At 39.5% G+C, this 27,967-nt stretch overlaps 1 protein-coding gene across 1 annotated transcript in view; it reads left to right on the top strand.

The window, feature by feature from the left end:
• tnfsf10l (TNF superfamily member 10, like) overlaps positions 1-20,645 on the top strand; it is an 84,518-nt gene extending 63,873 nt beyond the window's left edge. The window contains exons 3-7 of the mRNA XM_036146278.1: positions 12,638-12,674; positions 12,768-12,863; positions 15,245-15,408; positions 15,669-15,779; positions 15,870-20,645. Coding sequence (XP_036002171.1) covers positions 12,638-12,674; positions 12,768-12,863; positions 15,245-15,408; positions 15,669-15,779; positions 15,870-16,055 — 594 coding nt within the window. The 3' untranslated portion in view covers positions 16,056-20,645. The remainder of the gene's footprint in view (positions 1-12,637; positions 12,675-12,767; positions 12,864-15,244; positions 15,409-15,668; positions 15,780-15,869) is intronic.
• The last annotated feature ends 7,322 nt before the right edge of the window (positions 20,646-27,967 follow it).

A 27,967-nucleotide genomic window follows, 5' to 3' on the forward strand; every position in this document is an offset into this window, starting at 1 on the left:
CTTTTATTTATAACCATTCCCAGGATGTCTTCTTGGACCGCGGTCCAGATTTTCTGCTGTCAGCATATAAAGCAAAGCGGAAAAGTTGGTATAAACACAACAGGGAGATAAAAGCCCAATGAAGTCATCCCGCTGTAAGCAGAAAGAACTATTCACGTATGATAAATAAGGATATTTTGACAGGCTAAACAGGGTGAGCTTGATCCTCAACACCTTGCAACCTTGAAGAGTCTCGACGGATCAGCTCTTAGCTCAAACGTTTCAGTTTCCTGCTCGTGTTTTCTGGGTGAGTTGTGGTTTTTGGAGTTGATACAACGCAAACCACAAGCCCTTGTTTTGACCTGCCAGATGAAGCAGATGGGCTCGAATCACTTAAAAACACTCTCCCGGTAAATCTGTTTTTATTGTGTGAGCGAGTTTTTTTTTTTTTTTTTTTTGCGTATTACCTTGTAACTGTGCCAGAATGCAAAGAACAGCAAAGAAGTCGGAGCTTGTCTGTGCAAGAACCAAGTTTTCCGATGAACCTGCTTGAAAAGCAGATACTCCCCCCTGTGCTCTATTTAGAGGAGGCTCGCCTTGGATGGTGACACTTAATGCCCCGAAGATACTCTTGACATTGGGATAAAGTTGCCAGCATGCCTTGAGCTGCAAGGGACAGCATATCTGGAGAGCTAGACACGAACGTATATACTTGGTCTGAACAGAACAAACCTCCAATGCCTGGGGACTGGTCTCGAACCTTCACGGATCCCAACGAGCATGCCAAAGAAAATCATTCCTCCACTCAAAGCAGCATTGTAACACACTTCATTTATACTGTAGCTCAGTTCTGATATTACTGAACAACATCCACATGACACGCACTTCCATGACTCCAGCAGCCGGTTTGGCAACTCTCAAACAAAATGGCAAAAAAAAAAAAAGAGTGTCTGCTGACATGCTGTAGAACGAGGCGTTTTTGCCGGAAAGAGAAAGCATGTGCCAAAGATCGGATGCAATATGAGGAAATTTGCAGCTGTTTTTCATCAATTTAAACGTAACTAAGTTGATCCTCTACTAGTAAAAGATGAAAACACCATTCATTGTTTGCGTCCAGTTAAGCTAACGTGCATGGAGCACTGCAAAAAGGGAACCAAAAGTAAGTACAATTTTCTTGAAATTTGCGTATTTTTCCTTGATTTGAGCAGCTAATTAAGACCATTTGCCAATGGAATGAGTATTTTTACCCCTAAAATAAGATAATTAGATAAGCAGCCCTTTAAATAAGATGATGGAGATGAATTGTTCTTATTTTAAGTGCAAAAATCTTATTCCATTGGCAAATAGTCTTATTTACCTGCTTAAATCAATGAAAAATACACTAATTTCAAGAACATTTTACTTATTTTGAGTTCCCTTTTTGCAGTGAGCCGGAGTACCAAGGGAAAACCCAAGCATGCTTGGGGAGAACATGCAAAATTCACACAGCAATATCCCAAATCTCTGTATAATATAAATCATGAATTTGGTTAAAGATACAAAACTAATTTCATCATGTATTCGTATGTTTACCTGCTCAACAATGAACTAAACAATTAATAGTTTAGTCGGACAAAGTAGATGTTTTTTTGTGGAAGTTAGTTTGTAGATCATTACAGATATAAAGCAAAAAAATGGTCTCATCTGTTTACCTTTTTAAAACCATTCACGTCTTAAAAATGAAAATAGAGAACGGCAAAAAGTTCTAATTTCAGGCTTTATGTATGATTCTGTTATCTACAAGAAAAGAAAACCTGCATTAATGCATAGCGTGGCTTTTATCGGGATTTATATATAGATGACCACCTTTAGTTTTGCTCTAACTCATCACAACGTGTTTATCATTTTGGGCTTTTAGTCACGAATGGATAAGACACGCTCATTCTAAAATCAAAAAGTGCATTTTTGCTGTTTTTTAGCCTGTCGATAATCTTACTCCCGTGCTTAATAAACAGAGCAAAGGTTCCTAAACTGGGTTTGGCTTAGAACCAAAAAATTAAAAAAACAAAAAAACAAAAAAAACAATTCTATCCCTTGGTGTTTTGTGAAATAAAAGTATTAATAATCAAAAACTGTGAATTTAAAAGATCTGTATTCAGTCCCGGATAATCCAGTCAAGGTTTTTCAAAGCATTGTGCAATTTACCTGATTATGTTTATCACACTGTTGAAGCGTAAACCAGCCTCAGCACTGTATCATTTAGACGATAATGAACCCCAATTAGGTATATGGCTTGGACATCTATATGTAACGTCATAAAAATCTATGGAAGAAACCATAAAATTCAGTCTGGAACATAGTTCAACGTTAAAATTTTACATATCATAGGATCCCCAAAAACAGCAAACCCACTGGAGAAGTCCAAGTCCTACATTTCAGAGGAGTTGGTTATTACGGTGCTCTTATAATTACTTATTGTGTAATTAGTAGTATTACATCGTATACCAAGCAATGAGCAACGGACAAGGGTGGAAGGACATGGAAGAGGCGGCAACTTATACCAGCTACTTTGGCATCAGATGTACTGATTAGATGTTCTCATTGTGTAGCTGGACCTAGCTGATGGGCAACAGTAACTCAGTTTGTAGTGTAGTTGTCTTGCAATTGGAAGGTTGTGGGTTTGATTCCAGCTTCCCTTTGCCGTGTACCCCTGGGCAAGGCACTTAACAATATGTGCCCCGCATAGTGTGTGCGATTGGGTGAATGTGGCTAAAGTGCTTTGAGTATGACAAAAGAAGCACTTTATAAATTCAGTCCATTTGCCGCTCTAAACACCCTTAATATACAGACAAACATTTTAAAATAAATGTTGATACTACTATGTTGACAGTGAGGTGTAACTGTCTTTATGTAGCAGAGGTGTTCACATATTTCACATTTGCTAGACCTGTAAAGAATTTGTTTCTAAGATGTGCCGGTTTATTGAACACACAACTCCTGCCTTGGTGGGAGGAGCAGCAACAAGATCTTAGTGAACAAACTTTGAACTGTACGCTTTGGCCAAAGACCAGTCTATGATTTGTTTTATGCAACCCAGAGGTCCACTATAATTGCGCGTTCAATCTAACAATTATGTTGTCTTAATTATTTCACTCCTAACGTTTGACCAAATATGGCTCTTGAAGCCCGTCACAGAGGATCCACATATTTTAGGAGAGGAACAAGTTCCCTGCCGATTCACAAGCTGTTTACCAGCCAAGCTGCAATCCAAACGCAGGCTTCTTTTAGCTCCCATGCAGGGGGGGGTTTGTCTGTTTTGCTGTGGTGGAGGCCTGGGGAAGGATTTGTTTTGTCTGACACATCATTCCCATAACGAGCAACTGACAAGGCCAAAGTTCTGACTGGAACCAATAAAACCACGGAGAACTCGGGATTCGCTGAAACATTAAAAAATGTCTTGGTGTTTTTCTTTCGTTGTTTTTTCTCTGTGTTTAGAAAAACTGATGGTGGGACAGGTGGATGGGATGATTCAACAACAACAGAAAAAAACAGCCTTAAATCATTCCTTTAAAAAATACATATGTGTCACATAATTTATGGTTGATTTGAATTTTCCAGCAGTTTACCGTTTAGGGGAAATACCAGAATATCACATACATTTTAGCCTTGGCACGAATATTCAAATGTATTTGAGACATAGGATGCATAAAAACAAATTATAAATCCCTTTTGTATTTGTGCAGGATATGAAAATTATTAATTGCTTGCGAAATGAAACTTTAGGATTGAGATCTTACTTTATACTGATGCAGTGTGTCTTAAGCAGCAATAATCGTGTTATTATTAAGATTAATGCTGATTTAGAAAGAAAGAAAGAAAGAAAGAAAGAAAGAAAGAAAGAAAGAAAGAAAGAAAGAAAGAAAGAAAGAAAGAAAGAAAGAAAGAAAGAAAGAAAGAAAGAAAAAGGAGAGAGAAGTGTGAATAGAAAAACAGAGTCCATGCTCGGTTATGCTTTCTGCATTGACACGATGCAGAAACAACTCAGCCAAACACATGCAGGGAGGTAAATATACATAGCATTTGTTTGTTGTACAGTCTATGAAACTGACAAAGGGGCAAGCACACTGACTCAATTACCAAGGTTTGAAGGTCGACACAGGTCTCTGTTGTTCTCTTTCAGTAAATCTAACCGCTTCCTTAAGTGAACACAGCGTTTGTGCGGGAGGAAACTCCCACAGTAAACAGGTCAGTTATCAGTGGCTGGCATCGATAGGGCACTGGTGCATTGCCTGTCATAAACAGAACCTTTCCTCGCTGCCATTCGGCGATAAAGTGCTCCTGAGCAAGCCGTGCTGGGCTGTAAAGTTGTCAGGTGACTGAATGAATGTATCTGTGTATGGAATAATGAAAAGCATCTGGGATTTTACGTTTATGGCATTAAGCAGAGTGCACAACTCAGTCGCATTAAAAGCAGACAACAGAAATGTAGTCTGAATAGATTTAAGTATTACTCTGTTGAGATTTTCCTTTCTTTGTGCTTCTCTCTAATGGTTGAGATTCACTTGTCAGATTCTTGCTGTTTGAGATCAGAGGGATTCTTTGACATCTCAGTAAGTATTTATTTTTAAAAAGAGAACCCTAAAACATAAATTGTGGCATCAGAATTGGTCTGGATGCCTCTCTTTCCCAGATTTTGTCTATTCAGCTGTCAAGCTGGCGAAAAACATTCTATCCAGTTGCATATTTTATCTCTCAAGAAAGATTTCAGTTGCATATCAGAGCAGTGCTTTCCCAGTCCTGGTGCATCGGAGCCCATTTTTTCAGCCGTTATCTAGCTGATTCCTTTCACCAGCACGCCTGACTCAGTTGGATGAATTACCGCCTCAGTTTGTAGTGAAGTTCTACAGAACTCCATGTCTGACTCAATTTAAGCCAGCCTGAAGCAGAGAAATAGACAAAATATGATGGTCCAGGATCAGGCTCACTGCTTCAGATTTTTGTTGTTGTACCTGTGTTAATGCAGGCAGAGGGCTTCAAATCTTTTTTCTTATGGCTTTTGTTAGGAATATTTAGATTGTCACCGAAAACCTTCCTAAACCCTAACATGGCTTGGGTTATTTGTAGATTTTTCTGTCCTTAATTTGCTGCAAATGTTTTTTACATCATGACTACACGTCGTGTTTACCATGCCATGTACACATGTACTGCTCACCTTAACATTTATTTGTACGTATAAATTATATCATAGGAGGAGTTTTAAATTTTCTCATTTGCGCTCATGTTGATTGTATTGAACGAGGTAAATGTGCTTTGATCCAAGCTCACACATAGTTGCTGGTTTTAAACAAGCTGTTTTTTTTTTCATAGGAAATCAACAAATGTCTTTGTACAATAGGCCTTGTTGATGAATAAGAGATCAGGACTAAATTTTTTACAGATTTTAGTCCTTATTTTTCATTTGGCCAACAGAAAAGAACTAAAAGCCGGCTTTAATTATCCTTTAATTCAGTGCAGGGAACTCTACCCGCTCGGATGTGTGCCTGATCACGTTTTTAAGGGGAATTGCCATGTCAAAGTCACATTTCTGGTCTGCTTTGAGGAAGATTTTTTTTTTAAAGGAGAACAGGCTATTGTCAGGAAGAAAATCAGCTTTAATGAAGACTTCTTTGGTTCGCATTAGGGCAAATATGCCGGAAACCCTTTACACCAGCCATCTGTCGTGACTTATGTTTCCAAGAATGACTTGTATTTTCAGAAGAACTGCTTCATTTAACACAGCATAACCAAGAAAGCCAATAAAAGTATTATATTTAAAAAAGGCTATGTGCATTTTATTTCTCTGCATATCTGCGTACCCATCAGAGTTCTCTAATAATCCTGAACCCAGCTTTATTAGAACCACAAACATGGAGATGCTGGTTATACTTTTTCCAGGACTGCAGCTGGACTATTACCTCTCAGACGGCGAGGAATGAGTAGCCTCTCAGACCAGATTAGGCCTGATAAGAACTTGTCACAGTAGCACAAATATACTCTGTCTCTCTCTCTGGCTCTCTTTCTCGCGCGCGTACACACACACAAACTGCTAGTTCAGGCCTGTCCATGCATATTAAAGTATTGGGTTTCAGTTACTGCTAATCTGCAAGAAAAAAAATCCTCCTTCATGTGCATACTTGCCCGTCTTTCACTCATCTTCTTCAACTCTCAATCCTCTCTTTCAGTCAGACAGGATCTGTGTTTTTTTTTTCCCTACTTCTCCCATCTGACTCCTGTCTGTGCTTTCCCAAATGTTTTGTACCTAGTTCCACTTCTCTTATTCTCCATAATTGTCCGTTGTCTTTTGTTCTTCACTCTCCTTACCATTTTTATTCACTTCTGCCTTTTAACCTATTTGTTCTGCACAAGTCCAAAAATCTATTTTTCCCAAATTCAACCAATGCCACATTGTACCAAATACCTAATTTTACCCTTTTAGGGGTCAGATAGATCAGATTCACTATAATTTTTAATATGACATCTGTATTGTTTCTAGGAAGGGATCAACCCATTAATGTCTCCCTGGAAGGCAAATGTGGAAGACGGTGTTGAACATTGAATGTCCAATCTGAAACAGATGGTTTTACAGAGCTGTAGCATTCATAAGTGAGTCCAGCAACTTACAACTGCAAGACCCAGGTCTAATGTTGACTTTAATTCATTGTGGCTATGCTGATTCATACCAAACTAAAAACTGCCCCCCGCAGTACCTCCGCAGACCCCCACGTTGAAGACCTCTGGTGTAAAGCCTTTTGCTCCATTGATTAGTTAGGGTGAACTACAGATGCCAGATGAGAACTTGTTGACAATTTCCCATCTCCAGTTTTTGCAACAGCGTCCACACTGACACTGTTATACTGCAGCCTGTTAGCAATTAGGAACAGAATGTTCACTGATAGGTGAAGGGTCAGATTTTTTGTGTCTAATGGGAAACAGCTTGGAATATAAAGAGGTTATTTAGACCCGTGAGTAAACGACTGCTGTGTTTGTGTTTTGTGGTGATAGCAGTTAACATCCTTCCATTCGAATCATAAAGGTTTCTGTCTGCAACAGAACCTGTAGTCCGATTCTGTCTGACATTTCTCAGTGAAACTTCAAAGCAACAATGGGCGTGCCGCAGACATCCATCATCCATGGACCAGTGTAGCTATTGGTCACCATAGAGACAGAATATGTGCTGGTTGAAGACAATGGTGACCAAGGAGTCGCAGTGGTTTCATAGGAAAGTCCCTCTGCTGTTTGGGAGGTATATATGCAACATATTTTTTTCTAGGGGAAAGAAAAAGACCAAGAACTGCAGGAAGTGCTGTGGTATTTTGTGAATTAGCATTTTCCTCAAAGCTTTGCTAACCCCTTATAGACCTTTGTGAATTTGCTTCAAACCGCCCCAGAGCCAAGCTGGCATAACAGTTCAAGTCTAAACCCAATTCCCATCTGTTCAAAAGTGCTTACTCTCTGTGATTGCCGGTTCATTGTAACTTTCATTGTTTGTTGGTTTTTGGTGTTGTTGGTGTTCTGTACAGTGTCCTTGAGTGTTCTGAAAGGTTCTTTTAAATAAAATGTATTTTTATTATATGTGTACTACCGATGCCTGTTAATGCATATTCTACACATACCAAAGGGTCGTATTAGAAGCGCTTGGATATCTAGCAGTTGGATTGTATGTGTTTTATTTAAATTACCAATGACTACTATTTGATTTACAATCTGCCAGATAGCAAAAATAACTTATTCCTTGCCCTGGTCCTCAAGCTTAACCACACCTGATTTCAATTGATGGTTGATTAACAGGCTTTGGCTGAACTGCAGTCATCTGAATCATCTGAGTCAAGTGTCTTAAAGCAGGGAAACATCCAAAGCATTCAGGGCAGTGTGCCTTGAGGACCAGGGTTGGGAAAGACTGCCTTATTCTAATTGTAAATATATTCAGACCGTAAGGGCACAAACTAGTGGTTATTACCTGCCATACACACTCTGTCTCTGCCTGTAGAATAACTTTATGAGTGGTGCAGCCAGTTTCTTTTTTCCTTTAGTCTCCCCAAGGTTTTTTTTTTTTTTGCGTTTAAGGTTTTTACCAGACAAAGTATGGCATGAAAAAACTAAATTATCTGTCTTATATTCTAAACAGGGTGAAAGAGTAGAGTTCAGGGCTCATTTATTATTACTAGTGCAGCTGGAAAGCCATCTAGATTGCCCTAAACCCTAAAGCACACACACAAACATGACCGTAGCCTGGTGTTACTCTAGCCAACTTGCTCACACTAAAGGGCAGATAGGCTGTAAACTCTTACTTTGAGGGTAGACACATCAGAGGCTACATGCTGATTTATTTGACTCAATAATGGAGCCCCCTAACGAGGGCAGGGGTGTAGTCTTTCACTTTAAAACGGCGTGACAGCCGATCGTACGCTCATTAGAACAGGAAACATGAAGAAAACTTTACTAATGAAAAACTTTTCTCCACAGTGGGGGATAAAAGAAACCCTGGCAATTTCTGATTAATCACAGATTTGGCTTAAGCTTAGTCAAACCCTAGCAATGTCTAAATGGAAATATTATTGCTAACAGGATTTTCCACAAGTTTTCCAATTCAAAATTGGTCAAAATTAAAAAAAAAAAATCTATCAGTTTTCTAACATTCTGGAGATCTAAGGGCACAACATTTATCAGGTTGGGTTTCATTTGAAATGTGACCAAAAGAAAACAGGACACCACAAAAATCTTAAATTGGGTCCTGAGGGTTTCCTACACTGACTAATGTGCACTAAATTATCCTGCATTAATGCTTTCAAGATAATGAAATTAAGAATAACACTTAAAACTCAATTTTCTTTTTTTCCATATTTATCCATTAAAAAAACACATTCTATACTTTTGGAGATTTTTGAAGTGTGTGTTTCCTCCCCTGCCTCACATTAGTCCCCCTTAGGCAAGGCATTTAACCCCTATCTTAAATGTCTTCCAATATGTGTGGGGGTGTAGTTGAGTGTATAAGGCTCATTTGCCAAAGCACTTTATGTGGTTTGTGTCACTAGAATAACACAATATAAACCAAAGGAAAACGTGTGAAATAAATAAGAAATAGCAGGGAGTGATCAATGAGTCAGTGTGAAAGGCTATCAGAGATGGGTGTTTCAGTCTTCCTGTGATTGCCCTTGAGCTCTCTATTCCCAGCTCTCTTTTTTTTTACATTCACAGTGACAATCCTGGAGACAAACTACTTCCACATTTTCCTTTTTGTTCTTTTTGCTCCAACCTTCTACACCATGTCAAAAAGACAGGCTTTGGAAAACCCGACAGCTTTTTTTTTTTTTTTTGGTATTTGGGCAATTTTAATGTCATTTTCTCCTGGTTTAGTCCTCTACTTCTTCACGCAGTTAAAGGCAAAACAACATATCCACCTTTCTAATAGGAGTTCCTAAGGCCATCATTAACCTCAGATCTACATGACATGATTTAGTAAGCGAACAAAATTAACTGTCAAAACACTGTAAATGTGTATTTGCTTTAAATCAGAAGATAAGGAGAAAGAAAAAGAAACACGTATTCCTCATGGCAGCTGTGCTTGTTCAGGTTTTGTTCTCCAGCGGATCGGAGAGCAGGACGACATTCAGAGTAAACTTTCCAGCGCATTTCCGTTTGTTTAAACTGTATCCCAGAGGAATCCAAATAAAGACTCTCAGATTTCCATTTTATGGGGCTTAACTGGCACAAGCAACTCTTTCCTGATTAAGGCAATTATATCATCAACAGGCTAACATCACGAGAAGTGGGTTAATCAGTGGATATTCCTTATTACACTGAATTATCAGTGAATAATGACCTCAGTCTGTTGCAAAGAGACAGAAGGTAAAAATAAATAAAGAATTCCTGCATTTATCGGCCTTAAATCATTGGTGGAGACGAGGCTGAGCTTGTCCTGTTGGATTTATTGGGATTTTATCACATCTGAGGGAAATCTTGTCATCTGCTGAGATTTAATACTTGTGAGGGATTCAGGTGTGTTTATGCCATACTTCAAACATTTCAGCTCATTTCTCTCCCGCCGGACACCATTTGGTCTTCCTTCTCTTAACAAGGAGCATGCGTGGAGCCCCTTTGTCAGACCTTATTTAGAAAATATGGGGATTTTGTCAAAGTGATACATTTTCACTTTCTTATTCAGTGTTACCAGATTGGGCAGGTTTCCCCCCTACTGGGCTTCTTTTGAAGACGTTGGGCTGGAAAAAATAGCTTTGGGTAGCTTTTTAGGACCTATTCATAGGAAAATGCTATTAAAATAGTTGTAAACTTTTTCTGCCTTTTTTTGACATTTTAATTAAATGCTCTGACCTTGCACTCATTTTATTGGTTCGATTATTTTACCTGACATCATCAGCGATTATTAATAATTTTTTAATCAAGTGTCGCTGTGAAACGCTATTGGTCAATGTCAGTAAACGCCCCAAGAGTTCAACTGATCATGTTTCATGGTTGTGTTTAAATGAGAAATGTTTAATTGGTGTACTCTGTGAGAGAGGGAGAAATTTGATATTAAGTTAGATTTACAACTCACGTCGGTGGGTTATTGATAACTATTTTTGCGGTTGCTATGCGACATTATTAGGAAAATGTGTGTAGGCTGGGAAAGCTTGGATATCCCATGTTTGTTTGTTTTTTTATTTACCTAGTTTTTCCTTTAGTGCAGTTGTTAGCTAATAGTGTGTTCTTTATTATGTGTTTCCTGGTTCTACGCTTTTAACATGAGTTCAAGAGAGGTTGAGATTCAGGCTGGTTTTTATAGAGGGAGGTGGGTTTTATGTCGTTTTTGGGCTGGAAACTGTCAGTCAGGTCTGGCAACCCTGTTCTTAGGCCTTGGGCTTTAAAATTTGTACCGGCAATTAGTTTAGAGCATGTTTGAGGCATTTCACACTGAATCGAAAAGTATCTAAATGTGAACGCAGCGTCCAAAAACACGAACAAGATTCAAAGAGAAAGCAGGAGGGAAAGGATTCCTCCACACGCTGTAGAGCACTACTGATGGCTTCCTGTATGGGCCTTTTACCTTTAAATGCAGCAGACATTTTGATCCTGAGTTTTGAAAACACTGTTGTAGGGTCACCTGAAGGGTTACTGCTCCTACAAGATTCACTGTTGGGTTTTTTTTTTCTCCTCAGCCAGATGCAGGGCAGAAAATCTGTTGGCAATTTTCTTGTCTTTAAGTGCGTGTGGGAGTAATTTACTTTTTTCAGGACATATGGAAGCTGAGCCCGGCACGCTACGTGTAGCGCGACAAGCCACAGCGGCAGATTAGACACCATTTACTCTCCGCTGTTTTCCTCAGAGTGTATAGGGTATCCATGGGGGGAGGTCGGGGTACCTTCATTTACTGAAAAAGCCCCCCAGTGATCAAGTTCAATTTGCAAGTTCAGTTGAGTGCGCGGCACAGGGAAAACTGATCCTTGGCCAAGAAAAACACATCACCTTCAGAAAGCGAGGTGAAACGAAACACATATTCAGGATTTTGTGGTTTCTCTGCAAATTAATTAGGGAGAACTGAAACAACCAGGATTGGGTTCTTTGCCTCAGGGCGCTGAAGAGTGGCATGGCTACGACCGGAGTGAGGGTGGAAAACAGAGAAACAGGACATAAAAAGTCATGTTTCTAAATAAAATAAAAAATTAAGAGGGTTGAAAGGATAAAAACCAAGAGATGGTTAGTCTAAGTATTTTTTTTTTTAAGCTGAAGGGGACAAAGGATAAAGTCGGGGAACGGACTTTACAGTGTGAAAGGCTCTGAAATTATTGCACGTGTGAGCACAGACTGTCCGTCTGTGTGTGTATATACACCCATCAAAGGATGTTGGATACAAAGCAGGGACAGGATGAGAAGATGTGTGTCATGTGGAGGAAAGGAGGGACAGTTTGGAGTCTGTTAAATTATGATACACCCTACAGTATGTGAGATTTGCTCACTTACAATGGGAGTAGCACTTCCACACTTTCGTCTCACAGTTTAGCCTCCAACAAAAATAGTGAAAACTGAAGGTTTTTAATCACGCTGTAAATCATAAACTCTACTATATTTAGACCGTGCTTTTTAGTTGGAAAAACATGTATGTTTCTAATTAAATAGGTTAATAAAAAGCTGAAAACATTTCAATTCATTCATCTTTCAGCACGTTCTACTTCAATAATCTCAGTATTCTGCCTTTAGAAAAAATAAAAAAGCTAGAATCAAAGTTGTTTACTATAAATTGAAATATAATGGAAAAATATTCATCATCACCGAAGACCTAAAGTTGTCTCTATTGGCATTAAGACAACAATTCTTATTGCCACATTGGCAGACAGTGTAAAATAAACACATTTTTCATGCTTTGTTATAGATATTGTCATTTTTAAATCTATATAAATGGAAGTGTCACATTTAGAGGCAGCTCACTGGTGGATTGGGCTGCTTTTTAGAACAGGCTCGTTGGCACCACATGTGATCCTCGGGGGCTACTTGGTGCCCGCGGGCCCCATGTTGGTGACCCCTGGTCTAGAAGCTGTTCTGCTTCTACTAACTAGACATGTTTGAGGGGAAAAACTTGAATGTAAAAGGTTTATTATTTATTTATTCATGGCATTTTTATTGATCTAAGTGTTCGATCTTCTTTCAGGTGACGGAGAACATCATCTCCAAACAAACCTTCATTGGTGAGCATCTCTCTCACACGCACACACACAGATTATAATTCATCCACAGCATTCCTTCCTGAGCTTCCCCCAATTCTCTTTTCTCTCCAACAGAGGCGAGAACGATGCCTCGCTCTTTCAACAACTCAAAGTTCATGAGCTCCGTGGCCCAGAGGCCGTCCGCCCACCTGACTCTTCGAGACTCCCAAGGTGAGACTTCTGCACAGGACGCTACAGGAAGACTGAGAGGAGCTCGTTGCAGGAAGGTTAACCCAGGATCCCAGTGTTTAGGACATGTGCCGAAAACTATTTCTTCTGTGCCAACATGTGTCTGTTCAAATGATGCTAAGTTCTGATCTTAACGAAGCCCCATGTTGAGTCAGTTTACAAGAATACAAATCCCAGCTGAGCTATGTCATAAAGCATTAGCGATCCCATTTTAACGACGAGCAACAGACACAAACAGTGGGGAAAACACTTCCCCGGAGCAGCTGTTGTTGATGCTAACTCACACGGATCGCATTAAATGTTCTTTAAATCACCTTTACTGTCCTATCTATGTGTACTTTCCTGGATAAGCAGCTGTGTTTTTAGATTTTCCAATTTTCCCCCCTCAGATTTGGTTTAAACAAGTCTTTTAAAAGGTCCTGTTTTCATTTGAAACAGCTGAAATCCTTTTCGTTCTCAGTTTATAACATCTGTAGAGGAATAAAATTGCTCAACCCATCAGTTATCTCGTTGTCAGCGTCCAATAAAGCCGATCCAGTTCCATACTGTGTCCTTAGTGGCACCTAAAATCATTTAACAGACATTTACTAGGAATAAATTATAGATGTAAAGAAAACGCCAGTGATGATAAAAAAAATACTATGCTGTTGGAATTTGTTTTTCATGTTGGGGTTATCCAGACTTTTTGCATTTCATCTGAAACTGGCGTGCAAACCGAAGGGTGTTAACAATCTGGCAAGGCCGGCCTGATGTTGTTTCCACTGAGTTGACAGAAGGCAAGGAATGTATAAGTGTTTGTGAGCCTGTGTGTGTAAAGGAAGGAGGAAGAGAGGGTGAGGTTCACATGTTGAGCCTGGATTTCTCATAAGGAAGTGCAGCAGTGAGAGACACTCTGAAGGCAGGCCTCTGATGGTTTCCAGGATCCTTTTGTCTCACAACTGCAGAAAAAAAAACAGAACCTGTTAGCTTAGCCATTCATACGTTCAACTAATGTGACACTTGCAGTTACAATAACACAGACATCTCCAGTCAGTTAATCAGATCTAATAGCAGCGATCCTTTTGTAGAAATAATGGTTGACATGCAAATGTATTACCAGCCTAAAAATTAGCGGTTGCAGCGACCGTTGTGATCAAGAATCAACGATCTTTATTTTCATTTTGTGATGCCGTAATGACATTTTTGATGAGACAGGCACTAACTCAGAATGCACGCAAATTACACATAACACGCAGACACAGCAAGACATGATCTTTCCAAACATTTTTCCCATGCACAAAGCAAAATACTGTGCAATAAATGTAAATCTTTAAGTTACAGAACTGTGAAATTTACATGGATGTCCACACAGACGTTCCCTGAGAAACTGAAGTGTGTAAATAGACATTAGCTTGTAAGAGTTTTAATTATTCTCATCGGGTCAAGAACATGTGGAACCAGTGGTGTGTTTGCAACAAGTAACAGACCAAGAACTGGACTGGTGGGTTTTTTTTTTTTTTTCTTCTTTTTTTTTCTTTTTTTTTTATAATCAGGAGGGTGCGATAGCCCTCACAGCTTTGGGAAAGAAGCTGTTTTTAAGGCTATTAAATATTTCAAGTTTATGATACATTTGATACTGAAGTTATTTAAAGATGGTAGAATTGATGAACTAGCTGAAAGAGTTAGTCTCTTGGAGTAACTAATCTTTATTTATACTAAAATTAAGACTTTAAGAGATTTTCACAGAAAATGACTTCAAAAATACTGCGCTAACCCTATATCCCATATATACCTCAACCCAGTCATGGTTCAGTCTTGGCAATTACTGCATATGGATTGGCTCGGTCTGTCATTTTCACAGGCCTGTCTGAATGGGCCAGTGTGTTTATAAACTTCTATAATATTCATTATAGAAGAGCAGAAGCTGTTCATTTGCAGATAATACTTGCAGAAGTATCTGATATTATGTGTTATCCATTCCTAACTCACTCTAAGCATGCATCCTCTTTACAATTTCGGCAGATATATAACGCTTGTGCATAAACGCTTAAACATGTGCCCTAAAGTCTCTAATGAGAGTGCAGTATCATATCAAAAGTCACATAAATCTCAACCAGTCTGGATTGTTACACTGCTTGCCATTACAAACCACAAGAAATTTCAATCCTTTACAAATGTTCTTTGAATTGGACAGCTGCCGACTCAGCCTAAGAGGAGTGTTGCACATTGGTCACGTTCTGTGTTTCATCATTGCTTGACTTTTACATTCTTTCTCGTCAGACGGTGCTGCTGTTGAGCTTTTGCCAGTTTTTAGTACAATCCATGTGACAGAAGATCTGCAATATTTCATTACATTACCCCTCTTCTCTAATCTCTGCTGGCAGGGATCCCATCCTATCCGACTACCACTCAGGGTCTCCACCAGTCTTGTCGTCATGTGGTCCGCTCCTGGGCTAACCAGAGCTTTGGAGCTCACCTCCACAACATGACCCTGACCAATGGGAAGCTGCGAGTGCCTCAGGACGGGCGGTACTACCTGTACTCACAGGTAATAATAATACCTCATCAGCATGGTTCAAATGAGACGGAGAGATTAAAAGAGAGACACAGTTTGATCTGTCTTGAATGCTCACCTGAAAAACTCAGTTGTTTTAGTATTGGAAAAGGCGAAGGAGTAATTTTTCTTGACTTCTGAGTTTTCTTAAAAAGAAGTAAGCTTAAGTATCCATAGCAAAGTCAGTGATAAGACAGATGCACGATGACGCCATCCGTCGTTCATAATCATTCCAATCTCCCAATTACGCCCAGGTCTACTTTCGGTATCCGTCTCCAGCGGCCAGTGATGGGGACCAGCGCAGCGTCAGCCACCAGCTGGTGCAATGCGTCTACAAGAAAACATCTTACCCAAGCCCAATTCAGGTATGACCATCAGTTTTTCTATGCATAAATCAATCAGATAGGAACCATTCGTCACCTTGATTTTGTTTTTGTTTTTTTTGGTTCCTCCAGCTCCTGAAGGGTGTGGGAACTAAGTGCTGGGCTCCAGACGCTGAGTACGCCCTGCACTCCGTCTACCAGGGAGGACTGTTTGAGCTGAGAGCCGGCGACGAGCTCTTCGTCTCAGTCTCTTCTCCTACAATGGTGAACGCTGATGATTCGTCCAGTTACTTCGGGGCCTTCCGCTTGGACCTTTAAGAGAACGGGACGGGAGATGACGGAAAACAAAAAGACTAGAGAAAATACAGAGAATGAGGCAGACACCTTTTTAGATACAATGAGCCTGGATCTTGGGTGTGTGCCAGGACCGACATACTGACTGAGGCAAAGGTTGGGGGTTTTACACATTAGCCTGAATGATGAACCCTGCGAAAGGTTTGGGTGAAAGGGAAAGGAGAAGAATGGATTTGTCCTTCCTACGTTCCATTAAGAGAGCAAGATTTTCCAGAGACGTGCAATCATAAATGTGAGGACTTATTTACAGTCGATTCTTGCCGTTTGGATTTTACAAAAGAAGGTCCTTTGGACATCCCCAGTGAACACATCAATCGCCGTCATTTTTTTCTTTTAACAAACTTTGTTTTAAAAAGCAATACCCTTGGATTTCTGAACCAAAGAATGTACACATCCTTCTTCTGCATCAAAGATGTGAAGAAGGACCTTTGAACGGTAGCAGAAGAAGTGTAATGATCAAACCAAAGCAAACTGTCTTGAGTTTAACTTTTCTAAGCGTGCCATGAGTGTACTGTACATACATATGCCTGAGAATGGGACTTAGACAATGATGACCTGTGGTGATTTTTAATCTGATACATTTGTGTTTTTACTTTGACTTGACCTAAAACCACTTGGACTAAAACCATGAACTGCATCAAAAAGTATGATAGAGGATACGATGACTGTGATCAGACAAGAACTTTTTGAGGAAGCGTCTGTAAAGAAAAGAAGAAGTGAAGCTTCTTCACCTCTGGTGAAGCTGCATTGTGTTTTGCTGTAAAGAAAGAATCAACCTGAAACACTAAACATAGAGGGATTATGATACATTACGATATGATACATGCAGAAAGACACTGGTTGCTAAATTGCAAACATTCACAGCTAGCATGGTTGTAAACTTATCTTGTTAACTTTCGGGGGTTTTAGGGACTATGTCGCAACTAGCACCTTTGTACATTGAAATACATTCATGGAGATGTTCAAACACAAGCTTTATCTCAATTTGATATTCCTTTACAACCAAGTACTCTCATGAGGTAATTTCTAAGGAGAATTTGAGGTGAAAATAATAACATGTTAACATAGTGAGCTCCCCCCAGCTTGGCCTTGCATCAACAAATGTTGGAGCTAAATGGAGAGTTTTTGTTTTTTTAAGAAAGAAATATTTTCGGTCCTTTAGCTGCCTTCTGATAAGCCACCAATAGAGGGCAATAAAAAACAAAGTGTGGGGCAAAGGTTAATTTTGCGGGGGGAAAATCAATTGGTTTGGAGGCTTGGGGAAAAAAATGTGAATATATGATTTTATTTTAAGACAACTATGACTAGGTTTTTCTTCTCTTTTATCGTTTTGCTAAACCCTAGCATTGCATAGTCTTAAATGAAAAATGGCAAGAGAAATTGACAGTTTTTTTTTAAAAATTGCTTAATTGGTATAGTTTGGAAAGCTAACTAGTCAGCATCTGAGGTATAAGTCACTTAATCTACTACAATGGAATGGACTCATGATTCTACACCACACTCAGTTGTTCAACCATGCTGTGTTAGGCTAACCCTGACCATGCATTGAGTAAAATCCAACTGTTTCACTCCTTATCATCATCGTTCTCAGTATATTGTTTTTGTTTCATCATTATCAAAAAAATCACGCTTATTAAGCCAGTAACGGGGAATGGATTTTTGACTTTATACCCCACAGTTTAGCCACCAATGTAGCTGGTTCAAGCTAGCCCCTGTCTATATGTTGAGGAGAGTCCAACTGATTGACACTGTATTCTAATTTTCTTATTATTTGTTTTTGGTTTGTTTATGCTGTCATGATAAACTGAAAAGCTGCTTTCAGTGCTTTGTATGAAAGTAGTAGTACCTTCAAGTGTTTGGTCACAATGCTTGCATTTGTGGAACTTATGAAAAATGTTTGTAAGGTGGACTAACCAAGAAACCCTCACATTTTCAAGTAAAGGCTTAAACACAAACATTACAAAACCAGAACCATACAAATTGTGGTAAAAAATTCTCTCCACTGCTGTAGTTTGTAGTAAGCAGTGGCGTATAGCTACCAGGCCTCCATCAGAAAGCTAACATGTGCAACTTTGGAGTCTGTCCCTGATAAGATTGTATTTGTTTGAAGTGTCTCCATCTGAGATGTGACCTACTTACTTGAGGATTTATGGTGTACAACATGTGAAAAAGTGACAAACAGCATTTCCTAAGATCCAGTATGGTCTGACATAATTTTGGCAAGAAATTGTAAATAGGTTTGTAGAACTAGACAGATGATTGTGATGCAATCCTTCGACATGGACATGGGGGTGTTACATATATTTTTTATTGAAGTTATTATTATTATTATTAGTTCCTTTACCTGTAGTAGAAAGATGTCATTTTGCCTTAAACAAGATAGCTACAAGTTTAGCTCATTCTGGCCAGTAGATGGCACACTCAGCCGGTCGCCAGGTCCATTAGCATGCCAGGTTAGCATTAGCAACCATTTAAATTACCTGTGCAGAAGAAAGCGGCAACCTCCATGTGGCTTCTAAACCCCTTTGCTTCTTTGTTTTGCTTCTTTTTTTTCTTTTTTTTTTTGGTCTGCTTGAATCTGAGAAATGTAAATGCTGAGAAGAAAAGCCATTTCTCAGGGCTATCATGGCGTTACTATGATCTGGTACCAACTGAGCTTTGTCTCACGTGACTTCAAAACTAAATGGGACAACCTACTATGCAGAATCCTTTTTATGTGAACATTGGCATCGTAACCAAAGGTAAATGTTTAGACATTTTGGACCCGTCAAAATTTATGAAACAATTATTTATTTACTAAATATTTATTTTTCAGTAAATTTAATACTTTTATTCTGCCCCGCACTAGATGTTCTGTGGACGTATTATTTTTGAAATGTTTATCGTTTTGGTGAAAAATTTGTAAGCTATAACCTTTAAATTCTCAGATAAGTAATATGCTAACTACTAATCAGAGACCAGTTCTTGCATATTTTAGCCTTACTACGCTGACGTTACGTTGCTAGCTGTCTTAGTCTGCCTCATTAGCTGATCCGGAAGATTAGCTAACAAATCAAGCAACATACCATTATACCAACTTTGAAGCAGGGGGCGGAGCCATGCTCTACTCTTTTACTAAATTTTCATAGCAGAGGGACCAGGAAGTAGCCAGCTGTGCAAAACATTTTTTCTTAACCATAAAATGCTGAACTCGGGGAAATTTCCAGGAATTGGAGACATCTGGTCCTCCCATTATTAAATCAGTTTGGGTATTTGCTAAAACTCTGTTTAGCTAGCTGTTCGCTGTCCACTTGGAAATCTTTCTACTACAGACAGAGAAACCATTGCTGATAATAACTTCGCTTAAAACAAATCCAAACTATCTCTGTAACAAGCTTAGACACTAAACTGTTGGGTCCAGCATCTCTAACATTAAATTTCACCTGGCTAACAAGAGAACGTTGTTTTTCTAAACCCTGGACTCTTAAGTTGTTTTGCTTTGTTTTTTTTTTTTTATATTTTTGTCCATTTTCCCGTTTTATTTTAAATGAATGTTCCTTCAACCAGGAAGTTGTAGTTCCTAGCTTATTTTTCTTGTAATAAGAAATTTAATTGTCGGAAATTAAACAGGCAGTTCCATCTAGCTTAAGCAAAATATCAAGAAATCTATTGTCCAAAAAGTGCCTATATGGTTTATGTTTGTAATTGAAATTCACATCTAATCTACTTTGGGAGTCATTTGCCGTTTTATAAGCTGTGCAATGTCTACTTCATCGTTAGTCAGAAAAGGATTTGGGGGTTGGGGAAGAAGCAAGGTATTTGCTGACACAAATCGTGCACAACCCAGTACAAACTGGACCCCCACACATTTTCTTTTTGCTTATATGCGGACATGTAAAAGTTACACACACATCAGCTCACACTACATACCAGCCAGCATGTGCTTTGCAGACACACACATCATCTGGTGTCACACTGAAAAAGCACACTCAGACTCATACACACTTGGATATTGACGGTGCAGCCTCCCTCTCCCATCTGGTTAGTGTCAGTGTGCACTTACTGTAGGGGTTTGTTTAAACAGCTTATGTCACAATCACAATTAAGAAATGAAGCCGAACAAATTAAACACACCTTTCTTTGTCTGCACACTAAAGCCACAATGTTTTCCCAAGAGAAGAGGACATTTCTGCACACAAGCTAACATTCTGACTCAGAAAAAGAAATATATGCCATCAGCTGAAGTAATATTTCTTATGGTTTGACTTTAAAAACACTTTAAAGTAATTGCAGTTTAACCCTTTTTTGGCTGGCTGTGCTGTCTCCCACTGATCTCCTGTCTTGCTCGCCACGTTTGACCCTCAAATCCCCACCCCCACTACCACCACTCCCCAAGGAAGAAAAAATTTTGCATTATCATCCCAATATACCCACCCGCATTGTAACACTACATCCATCAACATCCTCTCTGCATTGGATGTCTAAGGGCTTTGTTTCTACTGAGCAGTTTTATATGTAGCTGTGAACATTAGTGGCACAGTGTTGCTGAGAAAATAAACAAATATCTGAATATAACCCTGTGTCTGTGAAATAAAAACTCTTACTTTGGTGATTAAAATAAAAAAAAACAGAAAGTTGCATTGAGACAGAATTATAAAGGCTAAAGCATTTAATTGAGTTTTCAACAGATTCTGTTTATGAAGGTAATTATACTGTAGAAATAATATGGAAAACTACACGCAGTACTGTGCAAGTCTTGGGTCGTTAGTTTTTGTGTGTTCGGTCATTTAAAGGTATACTATGCAACCGGGGTTGATTTTCCAGCGAGGCTCCCCCCAGAGGGCGAAAGTAAAAGTGCACTGTCGTAAAGATGCTCAGCTGTTCTGGTTTCTCCGTCAAGCTAGGCGCTTTGGTTGTTTTGAGCTTAGCAGACAGGCGAACGCAACGAAAAGTGGAAAAAACGGCAGTACAAACAATGACTAACACAGTGAAGGTATGAACATCAGGGTTTCCCGCAGCGCTATCTTGGCGAGGCGGCCGCCTCGCCAAACTCACGCTACCGCCTCGCCAACATAAAAAAGGGCTCGTACGGTATTTCCCCCACAGACCACCAGGGCGGCCGAGAAAACCTTTGTTCGACCTGAAATGACTCATTTAATCATCCAAAACGGTATGGAACACATTAATTAACTGAAAAATGTTGCATAGTATGCCTTTAATTCAGACCCATTATTCCAACATGAAAATATTTTTTTTTATCTCAAGAAATGAACCAGTGTTAACTCCCCTGGTAAAGATCCTTCCAAATTTTATATTAATCAGAGCGTCTAAGCGTATTTAACATTATTATTTCACAAATGTATTATTATGGCATGACAGAGAGGGCCGTCTCTTTCAGCCACTCTTCAAAATGGAAAAGACAAGAAGATGAACTCCAACTAAGCCAGGTACATGATGATCTTCGTAAATCAGGAAATGGCTTCAATGAATTTGCTACTCACCCAAACCTGCTTATATCTACAGTCAGAGAAATGACTTAAAAGCTCAAAACCCCTGGAGGTGTGATGAACCAGGTTGGTTGAGATCTGAGGTTTATCTTGAGACACACACACAGCAGGATGTTAAGGGAGGTAAAAGCTAAATCTCCAAAGCTCACAGTTAGATGACTGCAGCAAAGAGTGGCATCTTCGGGTCACCACGTCACAGTAATCAGATACATCTGCATAACAAGAGGCTGTTTGGGAGGCATACCAGGAAAAAAGCCTTTTCTGTCCTACCACCACAAACATAAATGTGTGATGTTTGTTAAACTCTACTGGGAATTTAACTGGCACTATGCGCTTGGTTCAGATGGGATTAAGGTTGATATATTCAGCCACAAACACTCTTGGTGAGTCTGGCATGTAAACAAAGGACAAACCTCTTATTCTAGCGGTCAATTAAGGTGGAGGATCTGTGATGCCGTGGGCCTGTTTCTCTTACACAGATCTAAAGAGCAAAGTTGGAGTAAATTAACATTTTAAATTAACATTTTAGACAAATCTCCGGTGACCTAATGGCAAATGAGGGGGTCGAACAAACTATTACCAGCAAGAGTATCGATAATCATTGCAAACGTGAATTTATATTTTAAAAAAGTATTTTACCCCACCGAAAAAAAAAATATATATATATATATACACAAATTAGGGTTAGTGTGTTTTCGAAAATATTCAGTTTGGGATCAGAGCTTTTCCAGTGAAAGAATCCTTCATTTTAAGGTTTCATTTTAACCAAGTGGTGGGAGTATAGACATCGCTGGGGTTTAAGGGTATAATCTATTGTGTAATTGCTCCCAGCTGGTACAAATCAAACTAAACAAGTAAATAAATGACGTTTTTAAAACTTCCAAAACGCATATCTGGTCTATCACAGACCTACGGAAATGTTTTTGGAGGAGCTGTCAACAAATTTATATTTCCTTTACAATGAGGGTGCTGCATTATCTTGAAGAAGCCAAGACTGCAGGGTATAAGAATGCCGAATAAAGTATCTTGTCGGTTGCTTAGTTGGATTATGGTGAGAAGGTTGTTTATGAAATTTTAATCACAGTATGAAGAAGTAATCAACTCGTGCTGATACGTTAACAGCATATATTCAGTTATCTGTGCTTTTATCTGCAACTCACACATCCCTTCCTGCTAGGAAACACTTATGAAGAGCTGCTGCTATGGCACAAGGTTGGGGGGGGGGGGGGGGGGGGGGGAAAGTGTGGTTCTGCCACAATAAATAACCTCAATAATTCAAGATATGTATGTCAAATGCTTGGGTTTAAGAAAAAGCTACACAAATCATCTGATTGTCACGAGTGACTGATACCAGCGGCATTTACAGTCCGTGTGTGACAACAGGAGCGGGTTCTGCCTTCGACAGACAGCACCGACGTAAGATGTGTCTGGAATTCCCACTTATTTGGTCTAAAGACGCAGCAAAACAGCTCAAAAACTTAATGGACATAACGATACAATGTGAAAAGTAAAGCGGGCTTTGCTCTCTCTGTGGTCAAGGTGAAGGCAGTGCCGCTTCGTAGCAGACAAATGATGAATTCAATACTAGAGTTTGTTGGTTTACCTTAATATTCTGAGTATAACAGGTAACGTCGTATTTATTGAACCGGGATTATTTGGGGGAATTTTGAGTATCATACCGACAGTAGATAAAGGTTCAAAAGAATTTAGATGAGAGGAACAGAAGATCAACAACAGAGGGTCAAGCTCCAAGACCAGTGCCGATTTCTCTTTAATAAATCTTAAAACAAACCCAGTATAAAAGAAACTGAGGTTCATGCAAACATTGTTTTATAGACCTTTCCTCTGCTGTTTATTTTGCATTTACAGTGTCCTACATGGGAATTTACTCCCTATTTCAATTTTGTCATGTCACAAAGACACAACTTAATATATTTTATTAAGATTTTATGTGATTGAGCAACAGAAAGTTGTGCATAGCTGTGGAGTGGAAGGAAAATTGCAATGTTGACCAAACAAACAAACAAACCCATGAACAAACTGAAAAGTACGGCGTGCATTTCTATTCAGTACCGCCTGAATTAAGACTTTCACTGCAGTAACAGCTAAAGAGAAAGACATTTCTGCTCATTCTTTTAGGCAAAAAACGCTCAAGACTGAATGAAGAGCACCCATGACAGCAGTTTAGCTTGATTTCCAAGTGGGTTGAGGTCTGGACTTTGACTGGGCCATTCTAATGAATGATCTAAATCCTTCAATTGTAGCTCTGTCTGTATATGTAGGACTGGTGTCCTGCTGGAAGGTGAATCTCTGCACCTATCTCTAGTCTTTTGGAGCCTCCAAAGCCCTCCACAAACATCTCACAAGGCTTGAACATTTCGCACTCACGCAAACGCAATGTGACAGTAACTCTCGTCACACTGCACTATGAACGCGACGTTTTGTTATTAAACTGGGACAGTAAAACAGGAAGGGAAGAGGGAAAGGACACTCAGGAAGGAGAAGCGCTCATGTCAGGGCAAAAGAAAACACGAGTCAGATGACGGCTGCAGCTGTAGGTACACTGCTGAATCGGCAGTCTGTGGATCTGATACATTGAACAACCACAGATTTACTTTCACAACTAATCTGTTGGCCTGTGATGTGGCATAATCATAATTGAAAAATTTATCGTTTTGATGAATTTCTTCCTGAAATGCCTATTGTTTAGCTTCATCTATCCTCCCATGACCAGCTTCCCTGTCCCAGGTGGAGAAAAGCATCCCCGCAGCATGATGCTGCTACCTCCATGTTCCCCTGGAAGAATGGTGTCTTCAGCCTGGCCTGCAGTGCTTTTTGCCAAACGTATAGCTTCTGCACGTACGTTCTGGTCTCATCTGACTGCAGCACTTTCTTCTAGATGTTTGAATGTTGCAACTTGTAACTTTTGGTACCCTTAATCTAGACTTCTAAAGGTGTTCTTTCAAAATTGTCTTTCTTGCCACTCTGCTCAACTTTTACTGCACAAATAAGACTTGTTGTGTTGACAGATATCTGCAGCTCCTCCAGAGATACCAGGGCCCTTTTGGCTGCATCTTAGTTTAATGCTCTCCTAATGCCAAGCTTATCAGTTTTGGTGGACGGTCATATGTGGCTTGGTCACCAGTCTCCATTTTAAGATGATGGATTGAACGGTGCATTATGAGATGTTTAAAGCTGGGGATAATTTATCCCTGCCCTGTCTGCTGTGCTCTTTGGGACAGCTGTATTTATACTCACACTAAATTACATTACGTTCTTCAGATTTTTATATAAAAAAAACTTAAAAAAAAAAAATGTATCCTATTTCTTCTACTTAATCTATCGTGTTAACATATGAAGAACCAACAGTTTTGGTTTTGCTGTATACGTTTGATGTTTGGTAACAGAACGCAGACCAACGTGTTCTCCCCTCGCAAATAACCGTCAATTTCTACGTCAGTAACTTTTGCAAACATGATGGTGGGCGGAAGGTTTGTAAAATAGCATTTTGAAGAAATTGCTGGTTTATTTCAAACTGAGGTGGGACTGATTTTTAAAATAGCAGGAACCCACTTTGCTTCTAGCCTCCCATATTAGCAGTTGGCTCAACTCTTCAACCAAACCTCTGTTTATCTGATCTGAGAGTTTACCACAGAACAGCACTTTAAAAAAAATGAGGTTATCTTTTTCATGCCTGTTATGAAACATGCATTACAGCAACCAGATGTTGAGAATACGATAGGGTATTGTTACTGCGTGTGACACTCTAAACTAAGGCTGCTTGTGGTGTGCCGTAAATTCATAATGATCTGTTTAACTTGGAAGCTCCTGCAAAACAAGGCACATAAATACTTTGTTTTCAAAAATATTGCTGGAAATAATAAACCACAGCAAAAGCTGACGTCGCATTCTTTGGAAAAATATCAGGGACAACCTGCTGGTTTCCAGACTTGGAAGAAAGACGGCAGGCGAGCAGTCGTCATAAAACTCTGTAAACTATATGTAGATCAGCCCAGACACCAGTTTCCAGCTGTGCCGTCTCCAGCTTCCATTCGGGATTCACGCAGCGATGAGTCCGTGTTTTAAAAGACTGCGGCTTACTGAACACGATAACATATTTTCAAAGGAAGCGCAGAAGCTGTGTTTGACAGACCCGTTCTCCAAAAAGCAGCATTTACTGTTCCTTTGGTTTTATGGCGAGTCGGATGAGCCAGACGATCAGTCCTCCTCCGTTCACTCAGATACTGTGTGTCCTGTCATGGCTGTGGTGGTCAGCAGTAACTTTTAGCCCTGTAACTCCTACGGATGACATTGCTGCTCAGTCTCTTTCTTATCGTGGAATTATGAACTGTGGCACGTGAGGCCTGGATTAGTTTTGATGTTCCAGGTTCTTGGTTGACCTCCTGGATGAGCCCTTTATGTGATTTAGGAGGTATTTTTAATAGGCTGGTCACTTTAGGAAGTTTCACCCCTGTTTCTTGTTTTTTTTTTCGTTTCTGGATAAGGGTTAAGATAAGATTTCGAAAGCCTAAGAAATGGCTTTGGAACTCCTCGCAAACTTCTGGATCTTACTTTCTTTGAATTTCATTAGTAGGGCCATGATGTGTGGGCCAAAAATGTAGTCAATCACAGTTAATTCATGATATAACAATGTGACAATTCTATGTTATCACTGGGCCAGCTTGTGGTGAAAAGCTTTTCCCTGTAATAAATTAAATCATTGTGTGAAATTTAAAAATTTTGCATTTGCTAAAGTTGTCTTTGGCTGACATTAAAATCTTTTTAGTGAATTGAAACGTTTAGGTGAGACAAATTGGCAGTAAAACGGGGGGAAATCTTTCAGGAAGGGGATATTTTTATCACAGAACTGCATGTTTTTGGACCTTGTGAATGCACCAAATCACTGCATAAATTCTCATAAAACACCTTCAAAGCTAAAAGTAAGATACAGTATATAGCCTTTAAACGCAACCATTGATGTTCAGGATGTATTAATATAATCCATAAGTTTCCCCCGCAGTCTCTGGCAATGTCTCCTATATCTTTTTCTCCGCCCATTAGGAAATGCTTCTCCACAATTACCGCCATTGATCTCGCAGGTGCAAATATTCGGTCTTGAAATTTCAACCAAGAACATGTGCAGCCTAAAAAATAATGCCGTGCTGGCCAAGCTCGAAAGGGTCCCACTTAAGAAATCCATCCCCAACATGTTTGAAGCATTAGAAAAATGCTGTGACATCATGCTGCAGGCACGGCAACTAAAGGACTCATCTGGGACCAGATTGCTGAAGCCGCTCCGCTCTCTGTAATGGGTCGCTGTTGCAAATTATCCACTGAGCGTGATACAATGAAAGGTGATGTTCGTAGCATTTGGCTAAAATGTCAAGAGTCCAAAAATGCAATTCAGACCCATGGACCTCGTCAATGAGTAGTTCAAGCCTACTCGATCTGATGGCGGCTCCACGGCTCTTAATGAAATATGCACAGATTCAGTTTATTTAACAGGAGAGCAATTTCGGACCCTCCAAAGAGGTTGAACTGAACCACACAGCTGATCCATGCTGCTAATTTTCTTCAACTTTAGTGGTTTTATTTACTGTGGTTATATCTTTACTTTACACTGTGAAGTAAAAACACACTGTATAGTCTCTACCTGATTATAGGCCCTATTCACATGTGGATGTTTTGCAAAACTTAGATTCTAAGCTGCATTTTCAATTCCTTTCCTCATTCATATGGAGTTTTTCAATGGATTTTAGGTTATAGACCAACAGAAAGTAGTGTAGGTATAGCTTAGTAGTCAAACAAAAATGATGGTTTTAATTTTTTGCGAATAAAAACATGAAACGTTTGGCTTACATTTGTATTCACCCTCCGGAGTCGATACTTTGAATCCTTTAGGTATGTCTCCAGCTGCTTTGCACGTCTAGAGCGTTACATTTATCTACAAAATGGCTCAAGCTCAGTCCGTTTGGATGGAGAGCACATGTGAACAACAAGGCTTCCCACAGATTCTCAGTTTTATTTAGTTTTGGACTTTGACTGAACCCTTCTATTAGGTGAGTGTGGTGTAAAATATACCTATGGCGCTCTGGCTTTGTGTTTAGAGAAGTTGACCTGCTGAAAGTTGAACCTCAAGTCTTTTGCTGCCTCCAACAGGTTTTCTTCCAGGACTATCATCTGACCATCAGCTCTGGCCAGCTTCGCTGTTCCTGCTGAAAAACATGGAGTAAAGGGCAAAGGGAACATCTCATTTCTGGTTTTCCCTTCTCTTTAGAGGTTTATGCTGACAGTAAGATTGAGATCTTACCATAAATTCAACTGAAATGAAATATCTCCTTTCACTAATAAATAACTGCTCTGAAACATGTTCATATGGGACATTGTTGC

The sequence above is a fragment of the Fundulus heteroclitus genome, chromosome 14 (genome assembly GCF_011125445.2).
Source record: "Fundulus heteroclitus isolate FHET01 chromosome 14, MU-UCD_Fhet_4.1, whole genome shotgun sequence".
Classification (NCBI taxonomy): Eukaryota; Metazoa; Chordata; class Actinopteri; order Cyprinodontiformes; family Fundulidae; genus Fundulus; species Fundulus heteroclitus.